This window comes from Mytilus edulis, chromosome 12 (genome assembly GCF_963676685.1).
Source record: "Mytilus edulis chromosome 12, xbMytEdul2.2, whole genome shotgun sequence".
Taxonomy (NCBI): Eukaryota; Metazoa; Mollusca; class Bivalvia; order Mytilida; family Mytilidae; genus Mytilus; species Mytilus edulis.
The window spans coordinates 29,598,030-29,622,068 of NC_092355.1; the positions used below are offsets into that span (position 1 = coordinate 29,598,030).

Here is a 24,039-nt window from a genome sequence, read left to right on the forward strand (position 1 = left end):
AACTTATTTTTTTTAATGTGAGAAACAAGATATATCATGAATATCATGAATATGTCACACAATGATTTTTGTTTGATTTAATGGCAGATCAACAAAGTTTACACAATGTTATAGTCAATGTTATTTAAAAGTGGTATTCATGGTATTATATCGGTTTAATCAATAACAGGATATAAATAAACGACAGGAATATAATGGACGATCTACCCATAATTCAACAAAATCTATTTTTGAATAAACTTCCTTGTATGGTATCACAAATATCTTTTCTTTGTTTAACGAAAATCCTCTTATAACTGCATGTAACAACTTAATAGTTGGAAGATATTAACAGAAAAACAATATAAACAACAGCAGATGGATAAATACACATTGTCGGTCTTATTTGTATTCATGGAAAGCGACCAGAGCCAGCACTACTGAGGATTCATCTAAAATGTGCGTATAGGGGGCTAAAAAGACTGCTGATTTTCGATTTCCTTTTACAGCTTTTCTCTGCAATGAGACAAATGTGAGACGCATTTGTATAATGAAAACAATTGATTGCCTATTCAAAGTATAGTGTGTCATACCAGATATTAGTATACACTTTTATGAAATATATATGCTGAAACCCAGCTCACTGCAATGAGTACCAGCACACCTGAGTCACGGGAACTATTACGCCTTTATAAATGTGTCGTCGAAACAGGCACAGGCGTTCTTACTGCTTTTGCTCAAAATAAACTTTTAGCAGCATACAACGGAAATATTAAACAATTTCTTGATGACAAAAAACATGAACTATTTCATTTATGGCAATCTAAGAAGTTATCATGTTGTGGTTGTCCACCAGCAGGTTACAATTTTAAACGAATGAGTCACATGGACAACTGGATATTCAAAAAGCTTTATGCTGGTAATGGTCCTGAAAATAGGTCACACATTCTCCGTAATGGCAGAGATGTTGTACAAGTGTGTCTTCACAAATATGTCACACAAAATATTGCGATTCACGAACTTGATATTAGTGCAATATCGTTTCTCCTTCGAAATTTGATAATATTGTCCGCAAACGAGACCACTACATTGGATATAATTACAACAACAAGAAGTAAGATTTGCCATGCTTATTCAATAAAGTGTTATCCTATGACCTTATTGAATACAACGTGGACTGAATTAGAAAACGCCTTAGTCGATCTAGCAGATCCTTCTTACAAAGTAATAATCCGACAACAAATCAAATACTTGCGCAAAGTTGATTTGGAGAAGGAAGAAATAACGAAATTAATTAGTAATGTTGAGGAGGTAAATATATTTAAGATAATGTGCTTGATTCACTACAAAAATACACCAAGGCTAGTTAGCCATCTCGCACTTCTATAACAAGACTGGTACTTTACTATTGCTCAGGTGCTTGCTTTACGAAAATGTACAGGGATATGTGTTATGACCAGACTTGGATAATTGTAATCATAAATAAGCTGTATTCGATTACATTCTTTAAGGTATAATATATAATTGTTATCATAAATCAGCTAATAAAATAACATATAATTTAATTTAATCAACACTTTCAAAATACCTTATAATTCTGATTAATGTTTGAATACATTGTGATTACAATAAAAATAACTAAATTCTATGTACAGTCTTTAAAAATGTACAGCTGTTATATCTTGACATACAAAGACAACTTAAAATATCTTGACACATCTTACGATAAGGACCACGAGTTTGAGTTTAATTGAATAATCGAAATATAATATACTTTATTCCGAAAGCAATACAGCTTATAGGATACATATACACAATTTTACACCAATATAAGAATTTTACAAGAGATATATAATATATATAAATATAAGTTGTGCATGAAAGAACATATAATACATAATACATAATACATAATACAAAAAGAAATATGAAATCAGGATAATATGTATAACAAATTTATTTGTTTAAAAAAATCTTCTTTTTTGATATAATTGATATTTGAAGTGAAAGGCTTATCATTCTCTGTTGGTTTTTTTTTTATCCAAAAGAATTCTGTTTCATTTTGATAATTTCTGTTTTCATTGAACGTATACCTTTGTTAATAATGGTAGTATTCGTATAGACTTATTTCATTTTTTTACTTTGTTAAAAATTGAAAGTCCTAATTTTTGAATTATAGCTCTAAATCTTTTATATAAGCTTTGGATTTTACATATTTTGGCCACGAGCATCACTGAAGAGACATTATTTGTCGAAATGCGCATCTGGTGCAGAAAAATTGGTACCGTAAATGTTATTAGCCTATGTAAAAAGTAGAATAAATATTTTCCCAAATAAAAGATGTATATGCTATAATGACTGTTTTATCAAGTTATACTTTTCTTTAACCCTGAATTATAATCCTTTGTTAATATTGTAATTATTGTCACCTGGGACTATTATGGTAACTATAGAAACCCCAGTTGACACATTTGAATTGACAAATTAAGGTCCGTTTGTATTACCTAGAGTGCGTAGTAGTACCAAGGCAATATGATAAAAGACACAGAAATAATAGTCATATTAGCGCAGAAATTTTAAAAAATCAGATTTAATTTTTGTATTTTTGTTCAAGATATCGAGCAATATTATAACAATTTAAGAAATATTTTTCACTGGTACTGAAATACAAATACAATTTATAAAAACCAAGCTTTAGAATTCTTATTCAATCGAAGTAAATATATTTCAGAGATTAATCATGACAAAATGTTCATGTAAATATGATGGTTAATCTTTGAAGTAATCTTTGACGAATTTTGAAGTTATTTTTTAATGACACATAACTAAATGATAATAATAAAACGGAACTCCAAGGAAAATTAAAAATGGGAAGTCTCAGACCCATCGAAACAATATTTGATACAAAAATTTAACAATACTTTTAGATATTTGGATGATATATTGGCAATAGTATGTATAGTAAAGAAATTTATCCTGTTGAACTTACTTTAAATAAAGCTAATACTAACAACGCCCGCTGCCCTTTCCTCGATCTTTATGTCTATATCATTAACGGGGAGCTTAATACAAAAATATATGATAATAGAGGTAATACTCATTTATCAGAATTATAGCCTTAAAGACATCGCTGCATATACTCTAAGTTTTTCTTTACTGTACATTTTATACCCCCTCCCCTGTTTCAATTTTTTAAAGAATTTGAAAACAAGACTTTGATTATTGCCAGCTTACCCTAGTTGCATACCTTCTGATAAAAAATGCATAGAACCTTTTTTAAAACTTTTTGGTAACATATTGAAAGCATATCAGAATACTATAAATGTAATGTTTAGCAGTCAACATTCAAGATTATATAAAGTATCCAATCCAATATCTGTCTCCAGTCCACATCTTACAGTATGCCTATTTGTCAATTAAAGTACACATTTTTTGCCTCAAATGGTCAATTTAGAATTCTTGTCACAACAGTATCATCTGTTACCATATATGTGACACAGTTTGGCTAATATACATACTAGAAGTGTTAAAACAAAGCCATATTTGCAATAGTTGTATGTATGCAGATACCAGTCTGAGATACAGATTCATATATAATGTTATAGAGATGACTGCTAACACCTGATTTTTGCATATCTTCCAAGCATAGTTATTGTTTTTTATATAATGAACTTTAAAATCATAAAATCATAGCATTTAAAACTTAAATCATTTGTTTTAAGACCCAGGGGGTAGGACATTTTCTCTGTTTTTTGTCTCTGGGGCCTCAAATTTCCTAAATCATTCTGCCGTTTTTTTTAGCAATTTGGAATATTTAGTACATATTCAGGATAGTACACACTATTGTAAGTTTTGTTGAGATATTTTTATTTCTCTAGCTTGTACTTATTATGCCGTGGTGGGTGATAAAAAATGCGGCTTACTTGTAGGTTATTGAAAGGACACATATACCCCATAAATAATATTCAGGAAGGAGCTATGAGTTTCAATGACTAACAGTTTAACTTACAAATTGGCAAATATTATGAATTTATTTTGTATCCAGGATTTTAAGTAAACTATGCATACTGTGAACTGTGAATCTATGCTGAGTCATCATATTTAAGGCCAAGGATTCTATCAATCTTCATTAAATATTTATAAAACTTCATATTTGAGTTAATTTTTTTAAAATCTGTGAAATAAAGCAAATTTGGTTAAATTCTGAATGTTCCCCTTTTTCACCCAGACAATGCAATTTCCCATAGGAACTCCTGTTACGGCTAAAGGTGTGCCACTTTTACTATGAAGTTTTGAAAAAAATCTTATCCTAGAATTGAAAGTTCATATGCACCACAATTTTTTTCAAGGGTCAAAATATAGGGCTGTGCGGCATATTTTCAACGTTTATATGCCATGAACTTCTCAGAGTTTAAACTAACATTAATTTTCTTAACTACCCCGATCTCGAATGAAAGGTTACCACATATTTCAATGTAAACAATATGCACATGTAAATTTACTGATAACATTCCCAAGTTATGTCTCAGTTGGATGGAACACAGCGAGCATAATTGGGAACCAGTATGTAAACAAAATTAATTTTCTATGAATATTCAAGATCTCCCCGAAAGAGGCGTGTTTTGAGAAACAGCTGTATTTAAAAAAGGGTCTTTGCATCGGATTTAAACACATTTATTCTAAAACCAGTTGTTGGCATGGCACGGGTTATGTTCTTCTCATATATTTCATGACGGTATAATACTAAACCCTTAACAGGATGGATTATGCCTGATATTCATATGATGAAGTTATAATCTTTCAATCAGTCTCATTGAGGTCTGGAGCTGACATGTAAGTAACTGCTAGTAATCTGTTGTTATTTATGTATAATGGCCATTTTTATCTATTTTCTTTTGTTTCATATTCTGAAATCGGACTCGGACTTCTCTTAAACTGAGTTTTACTGTGCGTATTGGTGTGCGTTTGTTTTACTACATTAGCCAGAGGTATAGAGGGAGGGTTGATATCTCAAAAAACATGTTTGACCCCGCAAAAATGTTGCGTCTGTCCCAAGTCAGGAGCCTGCGGCAGTGGCCTTTGTTCGTCTGGTATGATTTTTAATTTTTTTTGTATAATTCGGAGTTTATTATGACGTCCATTATTACTTAACTAGAATGCATATTTGTTTAGGGGCCAGCTGAAGGACGCTTCTTGTGGCGGGAGTTTCTCGCTACATTTAAGACCCATTGGTGGCCTTCGACTGTTGTCTGCTCTATGGTCGGGTTGTTGTTGCTTTGGCACATTCCGCATTTCCATTCTCAATTTTATCATATACATCAAACAACTTTCATATGTACACCTGACATTGTTCACGCATTTCTTTTTGTAGAATTTTTGTCAAATAACATCCTTCTTAAAATTTGCTACAGTTAAAAATTTTATTTATAAAATTAACATCATTTAAATGTGTTATTATTCATAATGCATTTAAATCAGATGTAATCATGATTACTTGCAAATGTTATCATTAATTTAATTAGTAACTTCTAGAAATTATGTTATCGTTATTTTGGTTAATAAAGCCTTACAATGCTTTATTCCAAAATAAAGATTATGTCTTTTTTATGTTGATTTTACACTACTGTTTCAGATAAGGGCGATCGAATATTGGTACCTATAAAAACGTTTAAACCCGCTGCTTTTGTTTGCGCCTGTCCTAAGTCAGGAATATGATGTTAAATAGTTGTTGTTTGGTGATGTGGTTCATAATTGATTCTCGCTCCTCTTTTTTTTTATATAGATTAGACCGTTGGTTTTCCCGTTTGAATGGGTTTCCACATGCCATTTTGGGGCTCTTTATAGCTTGCTGTTCGGTGCTAGCCAAGGCTCCGCGTTGAAGACCGTACTATGACTTTACTTTTAAAAATTGTGACATAGACTTGTCTCATTGGCATTTATACAACATCCTTTTATATTCATAAAGCCATTTTTATACATACAAATTTTAATGTCAAAGGAAATGTGCTTACGGAATTTCTGTATACTAAGATATACAGATACCTTACAAAAATTTAAGTCTTTGCATTGAAAAGAACATTTTGGAGAATAATTTCAATTGTATATATCCGTATTTGTTCGAGAACAGTCCGTGTGTTTTTGAGTGTGTCCTTGTTTTAGGTAGCAATACACAGTTAGGAGTTTAGTTTCGCATTTTGGCCCCTGTGGATTTTTCAAATAGGAAAGTTATTGTGTAATAAAATTCATTTTTAGATAGATGAGTGCTAATTTAGCCTTCAAAGATGGTTTATAAGTGCATCAAGACTATTTTTTACCTGTTTTATGGGCTGTTTTCTGTTTGACAATCCGTATTTTCATAACTAGACCGGCCATCGGTCCAGAAATTAATGTACTGTTTACAAACACTCTTTTTCTACACGAAGTTTTTGACGCAATTTTACAAAAAAATGAGATGAAAGACATATGATTTTCATTGGATTTGCTGAATGATATATGTACACAGTTTCAGAAAAGGTATTACTTCAAGCGATTGAAATTCTACTTTTAGCCAAATTTTAGGGAAATATGTGACATCTTTCCCCCCCTTTTTGCAATATTTTATAACAAATAAATGCAGATTGTTGCCATGGATACACCAAAAAGAAATTATATTTTACCATTTTATATACTGGATATAAAATCTATGGAAGATTCTGATTACATACATATGCCCATATATGACACAAACAGTAAGCTTGATATTGCAAGAAAGCAAAGAAAAGGGGAGGGTAAAATTCATGAGGGCAAATTTTAGTATTTTTTCCTAACTGTTTATTGCTACCTTATCGACTGAAATAAAAACAAAATTGCTATGGCTTTAAAGGTATTTTGTTAGTACATTTAACATCCTGGTATCTATGATGAATTTATTTACTACCACTGGGTCGATGCCACTGCTGGTGGAGTGTTAATAACCCGAGGGTATCACCAGCCCAGCAGTCAGCACTTATGTGTTGACACGAATTACCATTGATATGGTCATATTCATAAATCAGCTTTTGAATTTTAGAACTACTAATTCTTTTCTACTTCAGGAAAATATTCCAGTAGCTGTATTTGGCCAAACTTAGTAATTTTGGTCCTCAATGCTCTTCAACTTCGTACATTATTTGGCCTTTTTTTGGGGGGGATTCGAGCGTCACTGATGAATATTTTGTAGACGAAACGCGCGTCTGGCGTAAATACAAAATTTAATCCTGATATCTTTGATGAGTTTATATGCAAATGAATATTTCTTCCTCATTGAATCCGTATTCATGTGAACTTCTAATTAACCCATTAGCTTGAGATGGCTCATGTATGATAAATGTGTGTTAGGCTATTAAAAGAGAAGAATGTCAACAGTGAAAGTGAAGCAATGGATAATCATAGAAAATTAACTTATTTTTTAACCTTAAAATTGAAATCAAACAGACATAGAAAAATCCATTAGCACGACTTAATTAATTCTTTTTCACGTTTTCTTTGAATTTAATCGAATGCAAGGCAAATACTTGACATGGTTCCTTTCTGCACATTATCATTTATTATCGATAATACTTTTTTTATATATATTTTTCAGCATAACCATATTTTTCATGTAGTGAATTTCTCTCGTTACAGTAAAAACAATAAGCTTTATCAATGTCGCAATGTGGTATGATATTGTGGCTTTTCTATTACATGTAGTTATTGGTGAGGCCAATTAGAGCGTGCAAAAATCAAGCATGAATGATTTACCTCTTAGGCAATATATATATATATCATTTATATATTTATTTATATATGAATTTTAATATCAATCAAAATAGTCCAATTTCTACCTTTAAATTCGCTTTTTTCAAAGCTTATTTTTCTAAAACATAAAAAAAGTAACAAACTGTATGAAGCTTCTGTTTGCTTAAGATAGATGACTCTAAACTGTGTAGGTTTCAAAGACTAGATCAACGTTTAGTGGATTTTATTTTACTAATTAAAAGTAGAATATTTATTATAGGTTCCATATCGAGTTAAAATATGATATTGATAGATGTCACCTCGAGTTATTTGATTTTATTATATTGATAATGGAGCCTTGGAAGGAGGAATTTACCAAAAAAATATGTATTGCGGGCTAAAAGTTTTATCAAATGTTTTAATCATATTAGCTCTGGATCAAATGGTCAACTTTCAGTAGTAGTGTTGATTCGATACTGTCACTATTCACGTTATTAAACAATCAATTATCAAAATGTAACATCAAATTGATCTTAAACTATGTTTGCAATGTCTCGTGCCTTAATGCAACGATGATCATAGGTATTGTTTGCAGTTCAGTTTACTTTGGCTTTGTGTTGTCTCAAAAACAGTTTGAATTTTAAAACAGGTATTGCAAGAAGTCAAATCCAGCTCTAATAACAATGTGGCTTATCTTCATGGTATGGAAACTAGACTTATAAATAAGTCAATCAGAAATACAGATGCTATCAAACGACATACAACTGAAGAAACAAACTATTATGCAGCACAAGCGCAAAAAGCGCTATCAGAAAAGATACAAAATACGGAAGAAAACTTACAGAAAGAGGTGAAAGAAGTGAAAAAATCTCAGGAAAACAGTTATCAAAAGATTGGAACCGAATTGCACGAGACAAGATCAGGTATCAAGGAGTTAAAGGAAAACCAAGAGAAAACACAAGGCAAGGATTTTTATGTTTTTTCTTTAATAGATATAGGAAGATGTGGTGTGAGTGCCAATGAGACAACTCTCCATCCAAATAATTATTTATAAAAGTAAACCATTATAGGTCAATGTACGGCCTTCAACACGGAGCCTTGGCTCACACCGAACAATAGCCTATACAGGGCCCAACAATTACTAGTGTAAAACCATTCAAACGGGAAAACCAACGGTATAATCTATAGAAAAAGTGAGAAACGAGAAACACGTATAAATTACATAAACAAACGACAACTACTGTACATCAGATTCCTTTTTAAGTTTGGAAAGCTATGATGTTCCAAATAAATTATATAGGCTATACAGGACCATTCAACTGTTTAATTATTGATATTTTTCACTGATTATTTGGAAGCACATGTTGTTATTTTTGTTATACATTCTTTTCTCTAGTGTTTGGCTTAACTCAGTAGTGCAAGAAAAGAAAACTTTTGGTATATGATTGTTTCTCTGTTTGGAAAACCCATTACTGGCCTTCAGTTTGTTTTCTGATCGCTGGTCGGATTGTTGTCTCTTTGAAACATCCCTTATTTCCATTCCCAAGTTTATCAAATGCTAAAATCGTTTTCTATGATAACTATTTCTGAACCACACATTCTATGAATGTTTTATCATAGTATGCATTTGTTGAATTTGAAGTCCATTTCAGTTACGCTGGTAGAAATGTCACGAACAATAAAGAACTTAGAGATGCTCGTGAAGTATGAAAGACCTAACGTACTTGTTCCAGAAGAAGCATGTTCAGGTATGATATCTTTAATGCCAATAACTCATAATATCCAGCATTTGATTGATTTGTATTTTAAAAAAGGAAGACAATAAAAAAAATGTTTTGATTTTTACAAATAGCAACGACGTATACATAAATGAATGAACAAACCCAATGTTTTCTTCTGATAATATAATTGTGTATGGTAGTTGTATAAAAGATAAGAATAATACCCTTTTAATTTTAGATGCAATGGAATGTCCTGTCCTGTGGCAAATAGCAACTCCTGAGCACTGGAATCTCGAAGCTGTAGAAGCAACTCTACGAAGTCCATCACAGAAAGATGAATCATTCAAGATAAAGTTTGTGAAGAAAGGCTCCTTGATTATGTTGACAACAATAGCAGCAAGTGTACTTGGTGATTCTAAAGCATTCGAAGCTGCGGTCATGTCATTCCTTACAAAAATGATTGAAGACTGCGGTATCAATACAGAAATACCTGGCCGAGTTGACGTTAGGCTTCATATATTGAATGCTAATGAAGGTTTGTGAAATTATTCACTTATGTACTCACAACCTGACGATTGCATTACTTAGCCCTTCAACAAATGCATGCTGAATGCTCTGAAGATCCAAAAAGATGCTGCACTGTCTACGTATTCACATATAACATTGAACGTATGGAAATATCTGTATGACTATATTTCATCATTTTCTTATGGTAGAATGCAATGGGTTCTGTAACGTGTAGAGAGAGCGAACCATTTTTTCTCAACGAGGCATTGGATTTGACATCTCAATTTCGATAGAAATTGCATTCGTATCTATACACCCAACACTGACAAAAGGAAGCCCACATTAGCAAGGGGTTAATTGGCGGAACTTGTGAAGACATGTACTATAGTTATGACCAAACCAAGCCTTGAATATTAAGTTTGACTTGACCGTCTTATTTTCAAATGGTATCGACTTTTTTGTAATTCCTTAGCATTCTAGTCCAGCTATGGATTTAGAATTTTTTTATTTTCCATTTTCTACTTTCTAAACATACAATGCAAAGAAAGTGTCATCACGTTATTGTTTCATTAAAGTTTAACTCTCATAACATTGCATTCTTAATGGAAAAATTATAAATAGTTCAATTTTATTTTACTCCATCATATGATTTTGCTATGCAATAAGCACAATTGTAGTGATTTTTAATGTAGAAAATTATAATTATAAGTCAAACGTTGGCGTTATATCATAGGTAAGAGTTTGCCACGACAAAAAAAAAAGAGTAATACAGTTTCAATTTTTTTCTTGTAGTGTCTATAAGTTGTGAACTTCCACGAAGAGTACGACATGAACAGACTTCAGGTATATGCTTAACACTTATTTCAATCTGACAACAACATTCAAGTCGTAGACTTGTTTGGTTATTCTTTTTTTATTCCAGGTCAGCAATGTAACTTTATTTTTTTTACTTTTAAAATGCCTATGGATACGTTGATATATTTTTTTACGAACACGTGCTACAAGACACTGTCAATTAAAAAAATAATTGTTATTGATGTTCTTCTTTATAATTGCACATACAGCGTTAAAACGTTTAACACATATAGAATTTTTGTTAAAAATCGTATATTTCCCCTTCGTAATGTTACATGATGTTTGAAATAAGGTTTTTACTAACGTTCGCAACGATAAAGAATTCAGTAACTTTTTTTATTCCTTGTGGAAACTAAATCACTGAACAAAGATTCACCATGTTCATGTATTGAATAAGAATCAATAACCGAGTCATGTTAATCAGAATGTCTAATTTACGAAAGTCTAATGCTTTATAGTTAACTTTTTATTACCAGGGATTAAGAAGGAAATAACTGAATCGGTGACTATTGATGTTGCTTTTTTGAATGGTGACGACATAAAAGAAATTCAATGGGTGCAGAATGTGTCGAAAAAGCTAAAAACTAAATTTGATGTTAACTGTGCTATCCTTTCTAAAGATTATCTGAATGGGTTTCCATTAAGGAAAAGCCTTGGCCAGTATGTTCACATGTTTAAAGCAGTCATAGTGACCATAACAAAGGAAAATCATGAACTATATGATTACTTTATAGAAGATAATATGTCAGTTATAGCTGTCGAATTAGATTACATAAATGAAGTTCGTTTGAATTTACGAAAATGTCAACACATCAACTGTACAACCTGTGAGCATCTTTGGTTTCCACGACTTATGAATATTTTGAAGACTATGTTTCCAGGTAAATAATGTCTAGTTCAAATCGATTAGGATTTACATCGTAATAAAATTCGCTTCATTAATGTGGTAAAAATTATTTTAAAAAAATCCGCATAAATGGCAAGCAACTTTTATTGGAAGAAACATATTTTTCTAGTTATTACTAGATAGTTAAGAGAGCTTTTAACACGTGAGAGACATCAACATTTCATAGACGATACATCCTTGTTTAACACAAGCGATATTACAATTGAAATAAAGATGATACTACATTATTAAAGAGGTATTACAATTTAGTCTAGGGCGGAAAAAACAACGTCCACCTTAAAAAAGTAAAAACAAAAACAAAAAATATTCAGCATACGATGAAACTTTACTTTTTACATTCTCGGATGTATGTATGATTAACCAGTAGAAGTAGTTGATTTATACCACAAATGGGACAAATCAGATGTCATATGTGATAGAAATTTTCCATATGAATCAAAGAATAGTTATCAAATGTACCAGGCTTATTATTTGATACGCCAGACGCGTGATTTGTCTTCATAAGACTCATCAGTGACTGTTAGATAAAAATAGTTAGAAAGTCAAAAAAAAGTATAAAGGTGAAAAGCATAGAGGACCCAAAATTCCCAAAATATGTGCCAAGCATGACCAAGGTAATCTATGAAACTCAACATATACCCTCTCGACACTTACTATAGAGGAAATCCTGGATAATCATTTGTCTGTTCTATGTTCCTTTGGAATTTCAACCAAAGATGAATATTTTTCTCATATATGTTATGATGGTATGATACTAAACCCCTAACGGGAAGGTTTGTGCCTGATGTTCATATGATGAAATCATAATCTTTCAGTCCGTTTAATTGAAGTCTGGAGCTGGCATGTCAGTTAACTGCTAGTAGTCTGTTGTTATTTATGTACTATTGTCATTTTGTTTATTTTCTTTGGTTACATCTTCTGACATCAGACTCAGATTTCTCTTGAACTGAATTTTAATGTGCGTATAGTTATGCGTTTACTTTACTACATTGGTTAGAGGTATAGGGGGAGGGTAGATATATCGATCCGGTAAAGAAATAACGTTGAATTTTTCGAAAAACTAAGGATTTTCTTATCCCAGGAATAGACTTCATTAGACGTATTTGTCTTGTTTGGCTTTATAAATATTTTGATATGAGCGTCACTGGTGAGTCTTATGTAGACGAAACGCACGTCTGGCGTACTAAATTGTAATCCTGGTACTTTTGATAACTATATATTGAAGAAATGGACAAATTTAACTGCACCACACGTATCCATGAAGGCTTCATTTCAGTTAAAAATAGAAAACGCAAACGTGTGCAGAAGTGAATTTTGCGGATAATTTTACATCTGGTATACACAACACTTAGGTCATGCCAATATCACTTGTTTTGTTAAAATTTCTCGGACAGCCAAGTGTTGCAGCGCCATCTGTTTCCATCCCTTTTTACGGGAAAATTGTCATATTCTAGGTTTTCAAGCATTTAAATCCAACAAATACTACTTTAATTTTGAATGTAACATGTCTTCTGAATGGCTGAAGTTGTTCTGTTTATCAGCTCATAGACATACTTTTGTCAGATGACCGTGACGTCATCAACGTTTTTTTATGGTTTACTCCGGTTAAAAATGGAATTTAAAATTAAATTATATATATTCTTTCTATTCGAAATAACATAAAAAATGTGGTGAACACTTTCAAATAACCTGATATTGCCGTTATTTCTTAAGTCAGTTATCACCCTGATAAATATCTGGTCTGATTTATACATGTGATAAAGCATTATTAAGGAAATAAAAATACGTAAGTAATTATTAATACACATTCAACTAATTTTTAGTATGGTCTCTATATTTATTTAACTGTTTTTTGAGGAATTAACTATATTACCAAATTTAGGATCAAAAGAAATGCTAAATTATGGATAAGGTGAAACTGTAATTAACAAAATGAATATATCAAAATAACCTACGATGATAGCGTAAAGACATATAAAAAATCCACCAACGGTAAATATTTAGAAATCCATTTAGTATATATCCCTGTACGGTTATTTGTATAGTATTTTTTATGAATTTGCTCAGACAATCAATTTTAAACACAAAGCCACAATTTAAGTTGCATTTTTATCAAAATTAGGGATTTTATACTTCAACTGCTGTTTCTTTTTAATTCAAAGCAAAATGTAATGAAAACGATAATCAAAGCACTCATAGAAAGCTTTATTTTACAAATAAAAAAATGACGGTTTGATTCAAAATCCAAATTCTCCAATCCAAAACTACTAACAGCTTTTGAACTGTTTCCTTAATAGTTATCCCACAAGGACGCGGTGTGTCAATGTAAGATCACCCCGATGTCCGTAGGCCAGAGGGTGATCTAGCACTGACACACCAAGTCAAATTGGGATAACTATTTTACATCCCAGCTGTTTTAGATTAGACGACAAACCATTTACAATTCATAAAATCTAGTTTAAAACGACACACAACCGTTATAATATACTTTATATATTACTATATGATGTATACCCTTTATGACCCCCGAACACGATGAGTAGATATCAAACAATGTCAACTCGACCCACTTGCCAATTGGCCCATACTTTATCGCCCCACTCTTGTTAACCGACTCGCCTCACACTTAAAAAAGTGTACAATCAAATTGAACAATCAGTCTGGCAACTCATTTATTAACGAAAAAGGTTTAAACCCTACTGAATAAAGGTCTGTCAACTCGCCCCACTTATAAAAAGATCTTGCTTCCTTTAAGTATGTTAAATTACTCTTACTACGTATCCAGTCGTCCTGGTGTAGTGGTATGTGTCTTGGCTTGATAAGCTAAAGGTCTTGAGTTCGAATCCCAGCATATACCCTGGATTTTTTCTACGTGAGTTCTGATAGATAGTCTTTTCCGTATAATTGTTTATAAAATATAAAGTTTTATAGTGGATTTGACATTCCCGCCAAAATGTTACAGAACAAAGGAAAGCGGACATAACAAAGAAACTCAAACTGGGGAGATCTGGTAGGGGTGATCCGGCTCAGATCACCCCTGTTAGAACAAAGGAGCTGGGATGTAATTGAATATATTGGCATCTGTTTTTATATGTTCTTTGATAATCATAATGAAATATCAGTAGATACATTTCGTACAGAAATGTGCGGGAAAGTAGACAGAGTTAAAAGAACAAATGTACCAAACATCACGGACTTATATCTATAAAAAGTGAATGTCGGTCAAGGAGAAGAAATATTTTGTTTGAAAATAATTAATATATTTTTTAACCAGAGGTGTAACTTTTGACAATAAAAAATAAGGGATTAATAGCCAATATTTATAAAAAAGAAATAAGGAGATGTGGTATGATTAACAATGAAACAACTATCCACCAAATTTCAAATGAAGTGCTGGTAAGGAATAAAAGGCAATCATTTGACCTTCAACAATGATAAAAATCAATGTGTATACAGTATAGTTAGTTATAAAAGTTCCTGGCATGAACATGTCAACTGAGAAAACTAACAGAATACTTTCATAACAAAATGATTTACAACTTGATATAGATGATACATGTACTACACCTGTCATGTTGAATCCTAGATAATACGTACGGAGGATATATCACCAATGTCTTTTTGAATCTTTTGTCATTGGGTTGCTAAATTTTATATACCCCCACATACTCTATTTTTCTTTTTTTTCATCATTTGATTGTAAAATTGAGAACGGAAATGGGGAATGTGCCAAAGCGACAACAACCCGACCATAGACAAAAACAACAGCAGAAGGTCACCAACAGGTCTTCAATGTAGCGATAAATTCCCGCACCCGGAGGCGTCCTTCAGCTGGCCCCTAAACAAATATATACTAGTTCAGTGATAATGAACGCCATACTAATTTCCAAATTGTACACAAGAAACTAAAATTAAAATAATACAAGACTAACAAAGGCCAGAGGCTCCTGACTTGGGACAGGCGCAAAAATGCGGCGGGGTTAAACATGTTTGTGAGATCTCAACCCTCCCCCTATACCTCTAGCCAATGCAGAAAAGTAAACGCATAACTATACGCACATTAAAATTCAGTCCAAGAGAAGTCCGAGTCTGATGTCAGAAGATGTAACCAAAGAAAATAAACAAAATGACAATAATAGATAAATAACAACAGACTACTATCAGTTAACTGACATGCCAGCTCCAGACTTCAATTAAACGGACTGAAAGATTATGATTTCATCATATGAACATCAGGCACAAACCTTCCCGTTAGGGGTTTAGTATCATACCATCATAACATATATGAGAAGAACATAACCAACATGCCAACAACTGGTTTTTGAATAAATGTGTTTAGTTCCGATGCATAGACCCTATAAGTGAATCAATATTAACGCCAAAATATGCAATCTTTAATGACTTGACAAAAGAGGGACGAAAGATACCAAAGGGACAGTCAAACTCATAAATCTAAAACAAACTGACAACGCCATGGCTAAAAATAAAAAAGACAAACAGAAAAACAATAGTACACACGACACAACATAGAAAACTAAAGAATAAACAACACGAACCCCACCAAAAACTAGGGGTGATCTCAGGTGCTCCGGAAGGGTAAGCAGATCCTGCTCCACATGTGGCACCCGTCGTGTTGCTTAAGTGATTACAAATCCGGTAAATAGTCTAATTCGGTAGGTCATATTCATGAAAGGGAAGGGGATTGTAGTTACGACGTAAGGAACATATCCGATATCATTTGTGAAACGGTTATTCCATAACGGTCAACCAACTCGTGATGGCGTCCGTAAAATTTACGAAGGGATGATTTCAACTTCACCATTTGGAACTCTTGGTTTAATAGCTTCCTTGTGAGCAGCAAACCTCTATCAAGGACAACAGTATCGTAACTATATCCCTTCTTAATAAGTCTATTCAAAGGTTTTGTTAGTTTTTGAGGTGAATACTGACACCTTTGTGCTTTATAAATAATATTTCCATAAAAATTTTGATGTGAAATACCTTAACGTATAAGAAGTCTGCATGTTGATCTATATTTACGAAAGATGTCCTTATACTGATGATAAAATTTAGTAAATGTTTTGACTAGTTCGTGATATCGAAAACCCTGGTGTAATAATTTTTCAGTAATACATAAATTTCTCTCGTTAAAATCTAAAACATTGTTACATACACGAGCGAATCGTACAAGTTGAGATATATAAACACCGTAAGATGGTCACAAGGGAACGTCACCATCTTAAAATGGATAGTTAACGATAGGAAATGAAAAATCATCTCTTTTATCATAAATTTTAGTATTCAGCTTTCCGTTAGTGATATAGATATCAAGATCGAGGAAAGGACAGTGGTCATTGTTAGTAGCTTTATTTAAAGTAAGTTCATCAGGATAAATTTCTTTAATATACATACTGAAGTCGTCATTATTGAGAGCCAAAATATCATCCAAATATCTAAAAGTATTATTAAATTTGTTTATCAGATGTTGTTTCGATGGGTCTTTGCTTATTTTTGTCATAAATTATAACTCATAGCAATACAAAAACAGGTCCGCCATAAGTGGTGCACAGTTAGTCCCCATTGGAATTCCGATAATCTGACGATATACGGAATTCCCAAAGCGAACAAAAATGTTATCTAGTAAAAATTCAAGGGCATATATAGTATCAAAGCATGTCCAATTGACATAGTTTTTTTGTTTATTGCTACTTAAAAATGACCTAAAAGAGTTTGAACATATATATTAACATTCTGACTTTTTAAATGCCCATTTAATTAGATGCGTGAATTTTTTCTTAATGAGAATGTGAGGCAATGTGGTATACAGGATAGAAAAATCAAAACTTTGAACAGATTCAAAATCACCAATATAAGCATGCAATGTAAACTACTTGAGCTCTTTTCACATAAAATCTTGCAACATTAATGATCGAAAGTTATATTGAAATGTAAAATGCCTTAACCCGTATAGCGGGTTATTTTTGCGGGGTGTATTTTTTTCTTATTTATTCGCAGATAGAACAAAATGGCAAAAAAAAAAAATATCAGCCAATTTAAAAGTGTACATGCAAAGGTATCGATTAAAGTTTCGAATCCGCCAAAATTATTACCGCTAAAAAAATATTTTGTATACCTTGTTCAATAAAAATTTTCCACCCGCGAAAATTAACCAGCTTTACGGTAGATATACTGAAATGTTGGATACCTTATATTAGGTTTTGGTACATATGTCAAGTATGTTTGTAATGTAAGAGACAAATGATAAGCTGTACCATGATCGTCATTTGCTTTTAGAAAAGATAGATATCAATAACTTTTTAATGTCCATCGGAAATGGAGTTAAAAAATAAAGGTTGGTTAATTAACAGATATAAAACAATCACCAATTTTTCATGAAAACTTATCGCAAAAGGGAACTCATATCAATAGATAACACTTTCCTAACGTTTTTGCAAATTACGGACGGACAGACAGACAACTTTATACCATACTACGGCCAATAAATGGGCTTATAAAAAGTATTGGCATTCGATATACACGTATCATTAAATATCTTACCAAAATATACATTCATGGCATTAGTGGTTATGCACATGTACATACATGATGGTAAATGTATTTGTCATAAATACATATCTAGTGACTATAACGGGTAATCCCTATTGTGATTGTTAATCTGGAGGGATTTTCTCAATTGGATTCCTCAGAGATGCTGTACTTTGAATCCTTAACCGAAAAGGATTACAGCTGATGTTAAATTACATTGACAACTATAGATATTGTATCTGCAGACCCTTTCATAATATTATATATGAAGACAATGATTCAATTCTTATATTAACCTTACCAATGCAATTGATCCAATGACATGTGAATACCCTGTACTATATGCGTCTGTTCAGTTTTCTGTACGGAAAATTCCGAAGACCTGCTTAAAAATTGACTTTCGTTGTGGTCATGATAGCAATAGCCAACCTTATTCATTCTTCACTTCACCTCAACTTTATCTAAAAAAATAAAAAAATAAAAATAAAACGTTTCTGCAATAAATTGACAGGACATTCTTTTGCAGAAGCATTGAGCTGATAAAACATGAGAAAACTTGGAATTTCTAATGAATTTTCTGTTCACATTGCAATATAGACATATAAGCAAGGTTTAATCTTTCTTTTTGCCTTTCAAATGATTCAGGTAAGGCCGACTAACACAAGAATGCATAGCTGTAAGTGAAAGGAAAGTTTTCATATTGGTAGTTACCCTTTTTAGTATTGTGGAGTACAATTTGAGAACGATTACTCTTGATAATAATTCTTAAGTGAAAGTTATTTAATCTGATTTATTCCGAAATTTTTCATTTGCAAAGTATATTATTTGAATAAAATCTTTGAAATGTTCAAAATAGAACATGAAAAAATGTTAATACCACCGTTTTTTGTTTGATATTTACTGACAATTGGTTAAGAAAAAAAATTTGGAAAAGGCTTGAGGTGGGATTGAAAATTAATGCTACTAATCCTAATTTACTTGGGTAGATTGTTTTTATATTTCTTTAATCCAATAAAATGGTATTAAATTGTTTTATTTCATGTATTTATGAGCTCACTTTTTTTAAACACAGTGACTTGAACTCATTTAGTGAATGATATATACAAAATAAGGCCTTAAAGTGTGCACCCTGTAAGTTTGCCAAAAAAAATGGAACGCTTTGTAAATGCATTATTTATGATCTTTTTCATATATTTCCACAATATAAATGGCAAGAAACCCAATGGTTTATTTTTCAATGAACTGATATTTGGAGGAATATTTGGCTATTTATATTCAATAATGCAAATGAGATTCTTTCTAAGATAGACACAATTCAGAAAAGTGTAAAATATATTTTCAGGTATATTGAACATAAGATCTTAAAAATCTTCATTAGTTGGAGAACTAACTATAAACCGCCCTCCTGGACGGTTTTTCAAATTTTGCATGTTTTTTTCTGTGAGAAAAGCTACTAAAAGTACATTAAGTAAATTACCAACAACAAAGAAGTAAACAAGACAATGGAAATCCATTCGTATAGATGTCGACAGCAATTTTAATTTGCTAGCTTAGAATTATAAATGTTCGGCCAACAAATAAATAAATGACTGTTTTAAAAAAATTAACTCATCATAGATACCAGGATTAAATTTTGCATTTACCCCAGACGCGCGTTTCGTCTACAAAAGACTCATCAGTGACGCTCGAATCCAAAAAAGTTAAAAAGGTCAAATAAGGAGGGGCAAAAGATACCAGAGGGACAGTCAAAATCATATATCGAATATAAACAGACAACGTCACGGCTAAAAAATAAAAAGACCAAACACAAATAATAGCACAAAAGACACTTCATGGAAAACTAAGCAACACGAACCCCATTAAAACTAGATGTGATATCAGGTGCCCCGAAAGGGTAAGCAGATCCTGCTCCACATGTGGTACCCGTCGTATTGCTCATGTTATTACAAACCCGGTAAATAGCCTAATTCAGAAGATCACATTCGTGGTGAAAAGGGCAGTGGATTATAGTAACGACATAAGGAATAAAACAAATATCACATGTTAAATTCATATCTTTCTTCCTAAGAGGTTCCTGTATGATGTCAGCCTTACAATGATAAAGAAACAAGTCTGCAAGAAGAGGGGAACAATTGCTTCCAATTTGAATGCCGATACTCTGTTGAAAAATACGTCCTCCAAGCGTAACAAATATGTTGTCAATCAAGGAATCAAGAATCTTGATAATGTCAGTTTCATAGAAATATTTGTTTGCATCAGAGTGATTCTTTACAAAGTAGGATTTATCCCTCCCAATTACAAATACTTGTTTTTACGTTGGCCATTCTATTTATGAAACAAAGCAATATCAGTTCTTTCAATTTGTCTTTTATTATGTAAAGTGTAAAAAGTCAAATGTGTTAATACTATTGCAAGATGGGAGTGTCTTAGAAAATTAAGATTTGGGATTTGTAATTATTTATAACGACATGCATGATTTGCATACTATTATACTACCTCATCATACTTTTGATCGACAGTTTTTTTGTGCTTTAAACCCTAGTTCAAAGCATGGTTTTTATTTTTCAAAGGGCATGAATCAAATCGAAAAATGTTATAATCAATCAAAAAATGTATCAGATGGAATAATTTAAAGAAATTATTCCAAAGACATGCCAGAATAAACATTTTAATTACTCAAAAATCAGAGTAGCATTTATTTTTATAATTATGAACAGAGTAACTGATAATCCTGGTAGAATAGAAACGTTTCAGGAGAATCATAGTATACTACAGACATCAGTCTTTCTTTGCATTATTGTGAATTTTCTTCGCCTTTTCATACTTTTGATCTCTAAATGTTCATGGAGTTTATTATTACAGATCATATAAGACAACATATTGAAAACTATACAGATGAAGTAGATGTTAACTGTGAAAAGTGCATGCAATCAGGTAAATACATTCTGTATTTCTTTAATTTGGAATAATTTTTGAAAGATATTACAGTCTGCTACATACATAGCAAGTAAAACGTTTCAGATCCAGACTTACATTGATCATATAAACAGCTATCACTAACGCTGCAGTTCAAAGATAACATATCCTTTTTTTGCTATGAATTAAGAAGAATCAGTTTTCTCATTGAATCATTTTATTATAAAACTTTCGTCTTTTGTTTTTTTGATAATGTGCAAATTCATTTGTTGACTCTCTTTTTAAATGTGCGTAATTAGTTAATGATATCACACAGCCGGCATATATTTCCTTCTTGCATCAGAGTGCATAGGGTATACATTAATAATTGAAAGAAAAACATAAGAATACACAAATCTGTTGATTCTAGAATGAATATGGAGATTATATGATGTGTACATGTTATCATTGTGTACAAATAATAATGTTTCAGCAAATAAATGTACAAATTATCATTTGTAGCAAGATAAAGAACCAATTAAAATTCATTAGATTGAACGATTTGAATTTTCCCCCAGAAAGGCTTGTACAAATTACAAAATTTGACTTCATTTCGCTTATGATTTGTATATTATTTCATAGTATGGGTTTGGTTAAAAAGAACTGATACATAATATAGATTTTTTTTTTACCATCCAACAAGTATTATTCACATAATACATGTAGTTCTTAACATTTGTTTGAGCAGTTTGTTTGAGTATTTGAGTGAATTGCACATTTTTGTTTTTTTTATTCTAAATAAATCTTGTTTGGTGTGCATAAGCATGTGTCTATACCACCTTTAATTTGATCTCTAGACAAATACCCATTTTAAATTAAACCTACCGCTGTCAACACAAATCTAAAGATTCAATAATTATGCCTCAGAGATTTCGAAAATAATTTGGCAAATATCTTTCAGCGAAAAAGTTCAATGACATTATAACTTCAAAACAAGTACAGATAATTTGTTTCATATTCTTGGTAAAATATTCGGATCGGATCTGCGCTAACATCCTTGCTCGTGTGATAAGCTTGCTACTAGTTTTCATATGATAGTTCTTGGATATGTTGTGATCAGCTAGTTTCCACATTTATTGGAAGAACTTATTCTGCTGATCAACAATGCTGTCTCTTTTAACACTTATACATTTGATTAAATGATCAGACGATATATTGTATATAGTAAGAACACTTTAATCAAATAAAAATATCAGTGCACAAGAAGATTTGTTTCTTTAATGTTATTGAAAGTTGATAAATCATTTGTTTCATCATATTGGAAATCGTTATTTACTCTTGAACAGCCGTCCTGCTATAACCTGAGGCGATATTTATGTGCAGAAAATAGGATGACTTAGAGTGTGCATGGAAAAAAAGTATTTACTTTTTATTTATTTATTTGTTTGATTTGTTCGTTCTCTCTCTCTCTCTCTAAACTTTTTTTTTGTCAAAGACCGTGTATTTTATTAATAAGATAATGAAGTTGAATTCTAACAAAAAAAATTGTGGTACCCTTGGGTGTAACACAAACTCCTTTACTAGAGCACTTTTAAAAACTAGCTGATAGACTAGTACTGCTAAATTCAGTCAAGTGGAGTTGTTAATTTCTGTGTCATTTTGTTCCAGGTTTTAGACATCACATAACTGTATTATCAATCTTGTCTTAAATATTTATTTCCAGCGACCACTGCCGTCTATCACGGAATTGAATTAAGGAAGGAATTTAATGAAAAGCGGTTAATACTTTGTGGTTCACTAACGGATGAATCATGGATACTGAACTTTCTTTATCAGATAACGAATTTCACAGAGCCCTACAGGATAACAACTTGGATTAAATCTATTGGAACTCCATGTCAATTTACATCAAACACAATATTTGTTCTTGATTCACCAAATTTGATAAAATGTAAACAAATCAACGATTACTCTGACTATTGTCGTTTCACAACCAGTACGTTACGTACTGTTATAATTGCTCCTTCAGAAATGCCATTTTGCGATGGTTCACCAGAATACTATATAGATGCCACAAGTATGAACTACAAAGAGCTAGCAGATGAACTGTTTGTATGTACTAGAAGTAAGTATACATCATGTACATCAAAAGCTTAAAATAGATTGTCATTGTAATCATTTATTGACATCAAATCATGACTGTCAATTAAAAGGTCTTTTAATAGGTATCAACAGTAAGAAAACGTACCAGGATTTTAACTTCATACGTCAGATGCACGTAAAATTATCAGTTACGCTCAGATCAAAATATTTATAAAGCCAAACAAGTAAAAAGTTGAGCATTGATGACCAAAGATTTCAAAAAGTTGTGCCAAATTCGGCTAAGGTAATCTATTCCTGGGATAAGAACATCCTTAGTTTTTCGAAAAATTCAAAACTGGAAATTTATCAAAATGACCATGTAATCGATGTTCATATCAATACCGTATTGCTGACTACTGGGCTGGTAATACCCTCGGGAACGAAACGTCCAGCAGCAGTGGCATCGACCCAGTGGTGTAAATAGTTTTCAAAGGTACCAGGATTATAATTTAATACACCAGACGCGCGTTTCGTCTACATAAGACTCACCAGTTACGCTCAGATCAAAACAATTATAAAGCCAAACAAGTCTAAAATTGAAGAGCATTGAGGACCCAAAATTCCCCAAAAAATGTGCCAAAAACAGCTAAGGTATTCTATTTCTGGGATAAAAACATTCTTAGTTTTTCGAAAAATTCATAGTTTTGTAACAGGAAATTTATGAAAATGACCATGTAATTGATATTTATGTGAACACCGAAGTGCTGAATAATGGGCTTTTAACCTATTATTATAATCATCAGTCAGGGGTGC

The 24,039-nt window shown here is 31.9% G+C and overlaps 2 protein-coding genes across 2 annotated transcripts in view; one reads left to right on the forward strand and one right to left on the reverse strand.

Annotated features, from left to right (window-relative positions):
- Positions 1–24,039, reverse strand: part of LOC139498222 (uncharacterized) — a 294,491-nt gene that overhangs the window by 48,252 nt on the left and 222,200 nt on the right. The gene's annotated exons all lie outside the window — the stretch shown is intronic.
- Positions 261–23,301, forward strand: LOC139499252 (uncharacterized). Its single transcript, XM_071287925.1, has 8 exons — positions 261–1,290; positions 8,363–8,675; positions 9,366–9,461; positions 9,673–9,969; positions 10,734–10,784; positions 11,273–11,677; positions 21,112–21,183; positions 22,868–23,301. Exons 1-8 carry the CDS (start codon positions 628–630, stop codon positions 23,299–23,301), a joined length of 2,331 nt encoding a protein of 776 aa, XP_071144026.1. The 5' UTR covers positions 261–627.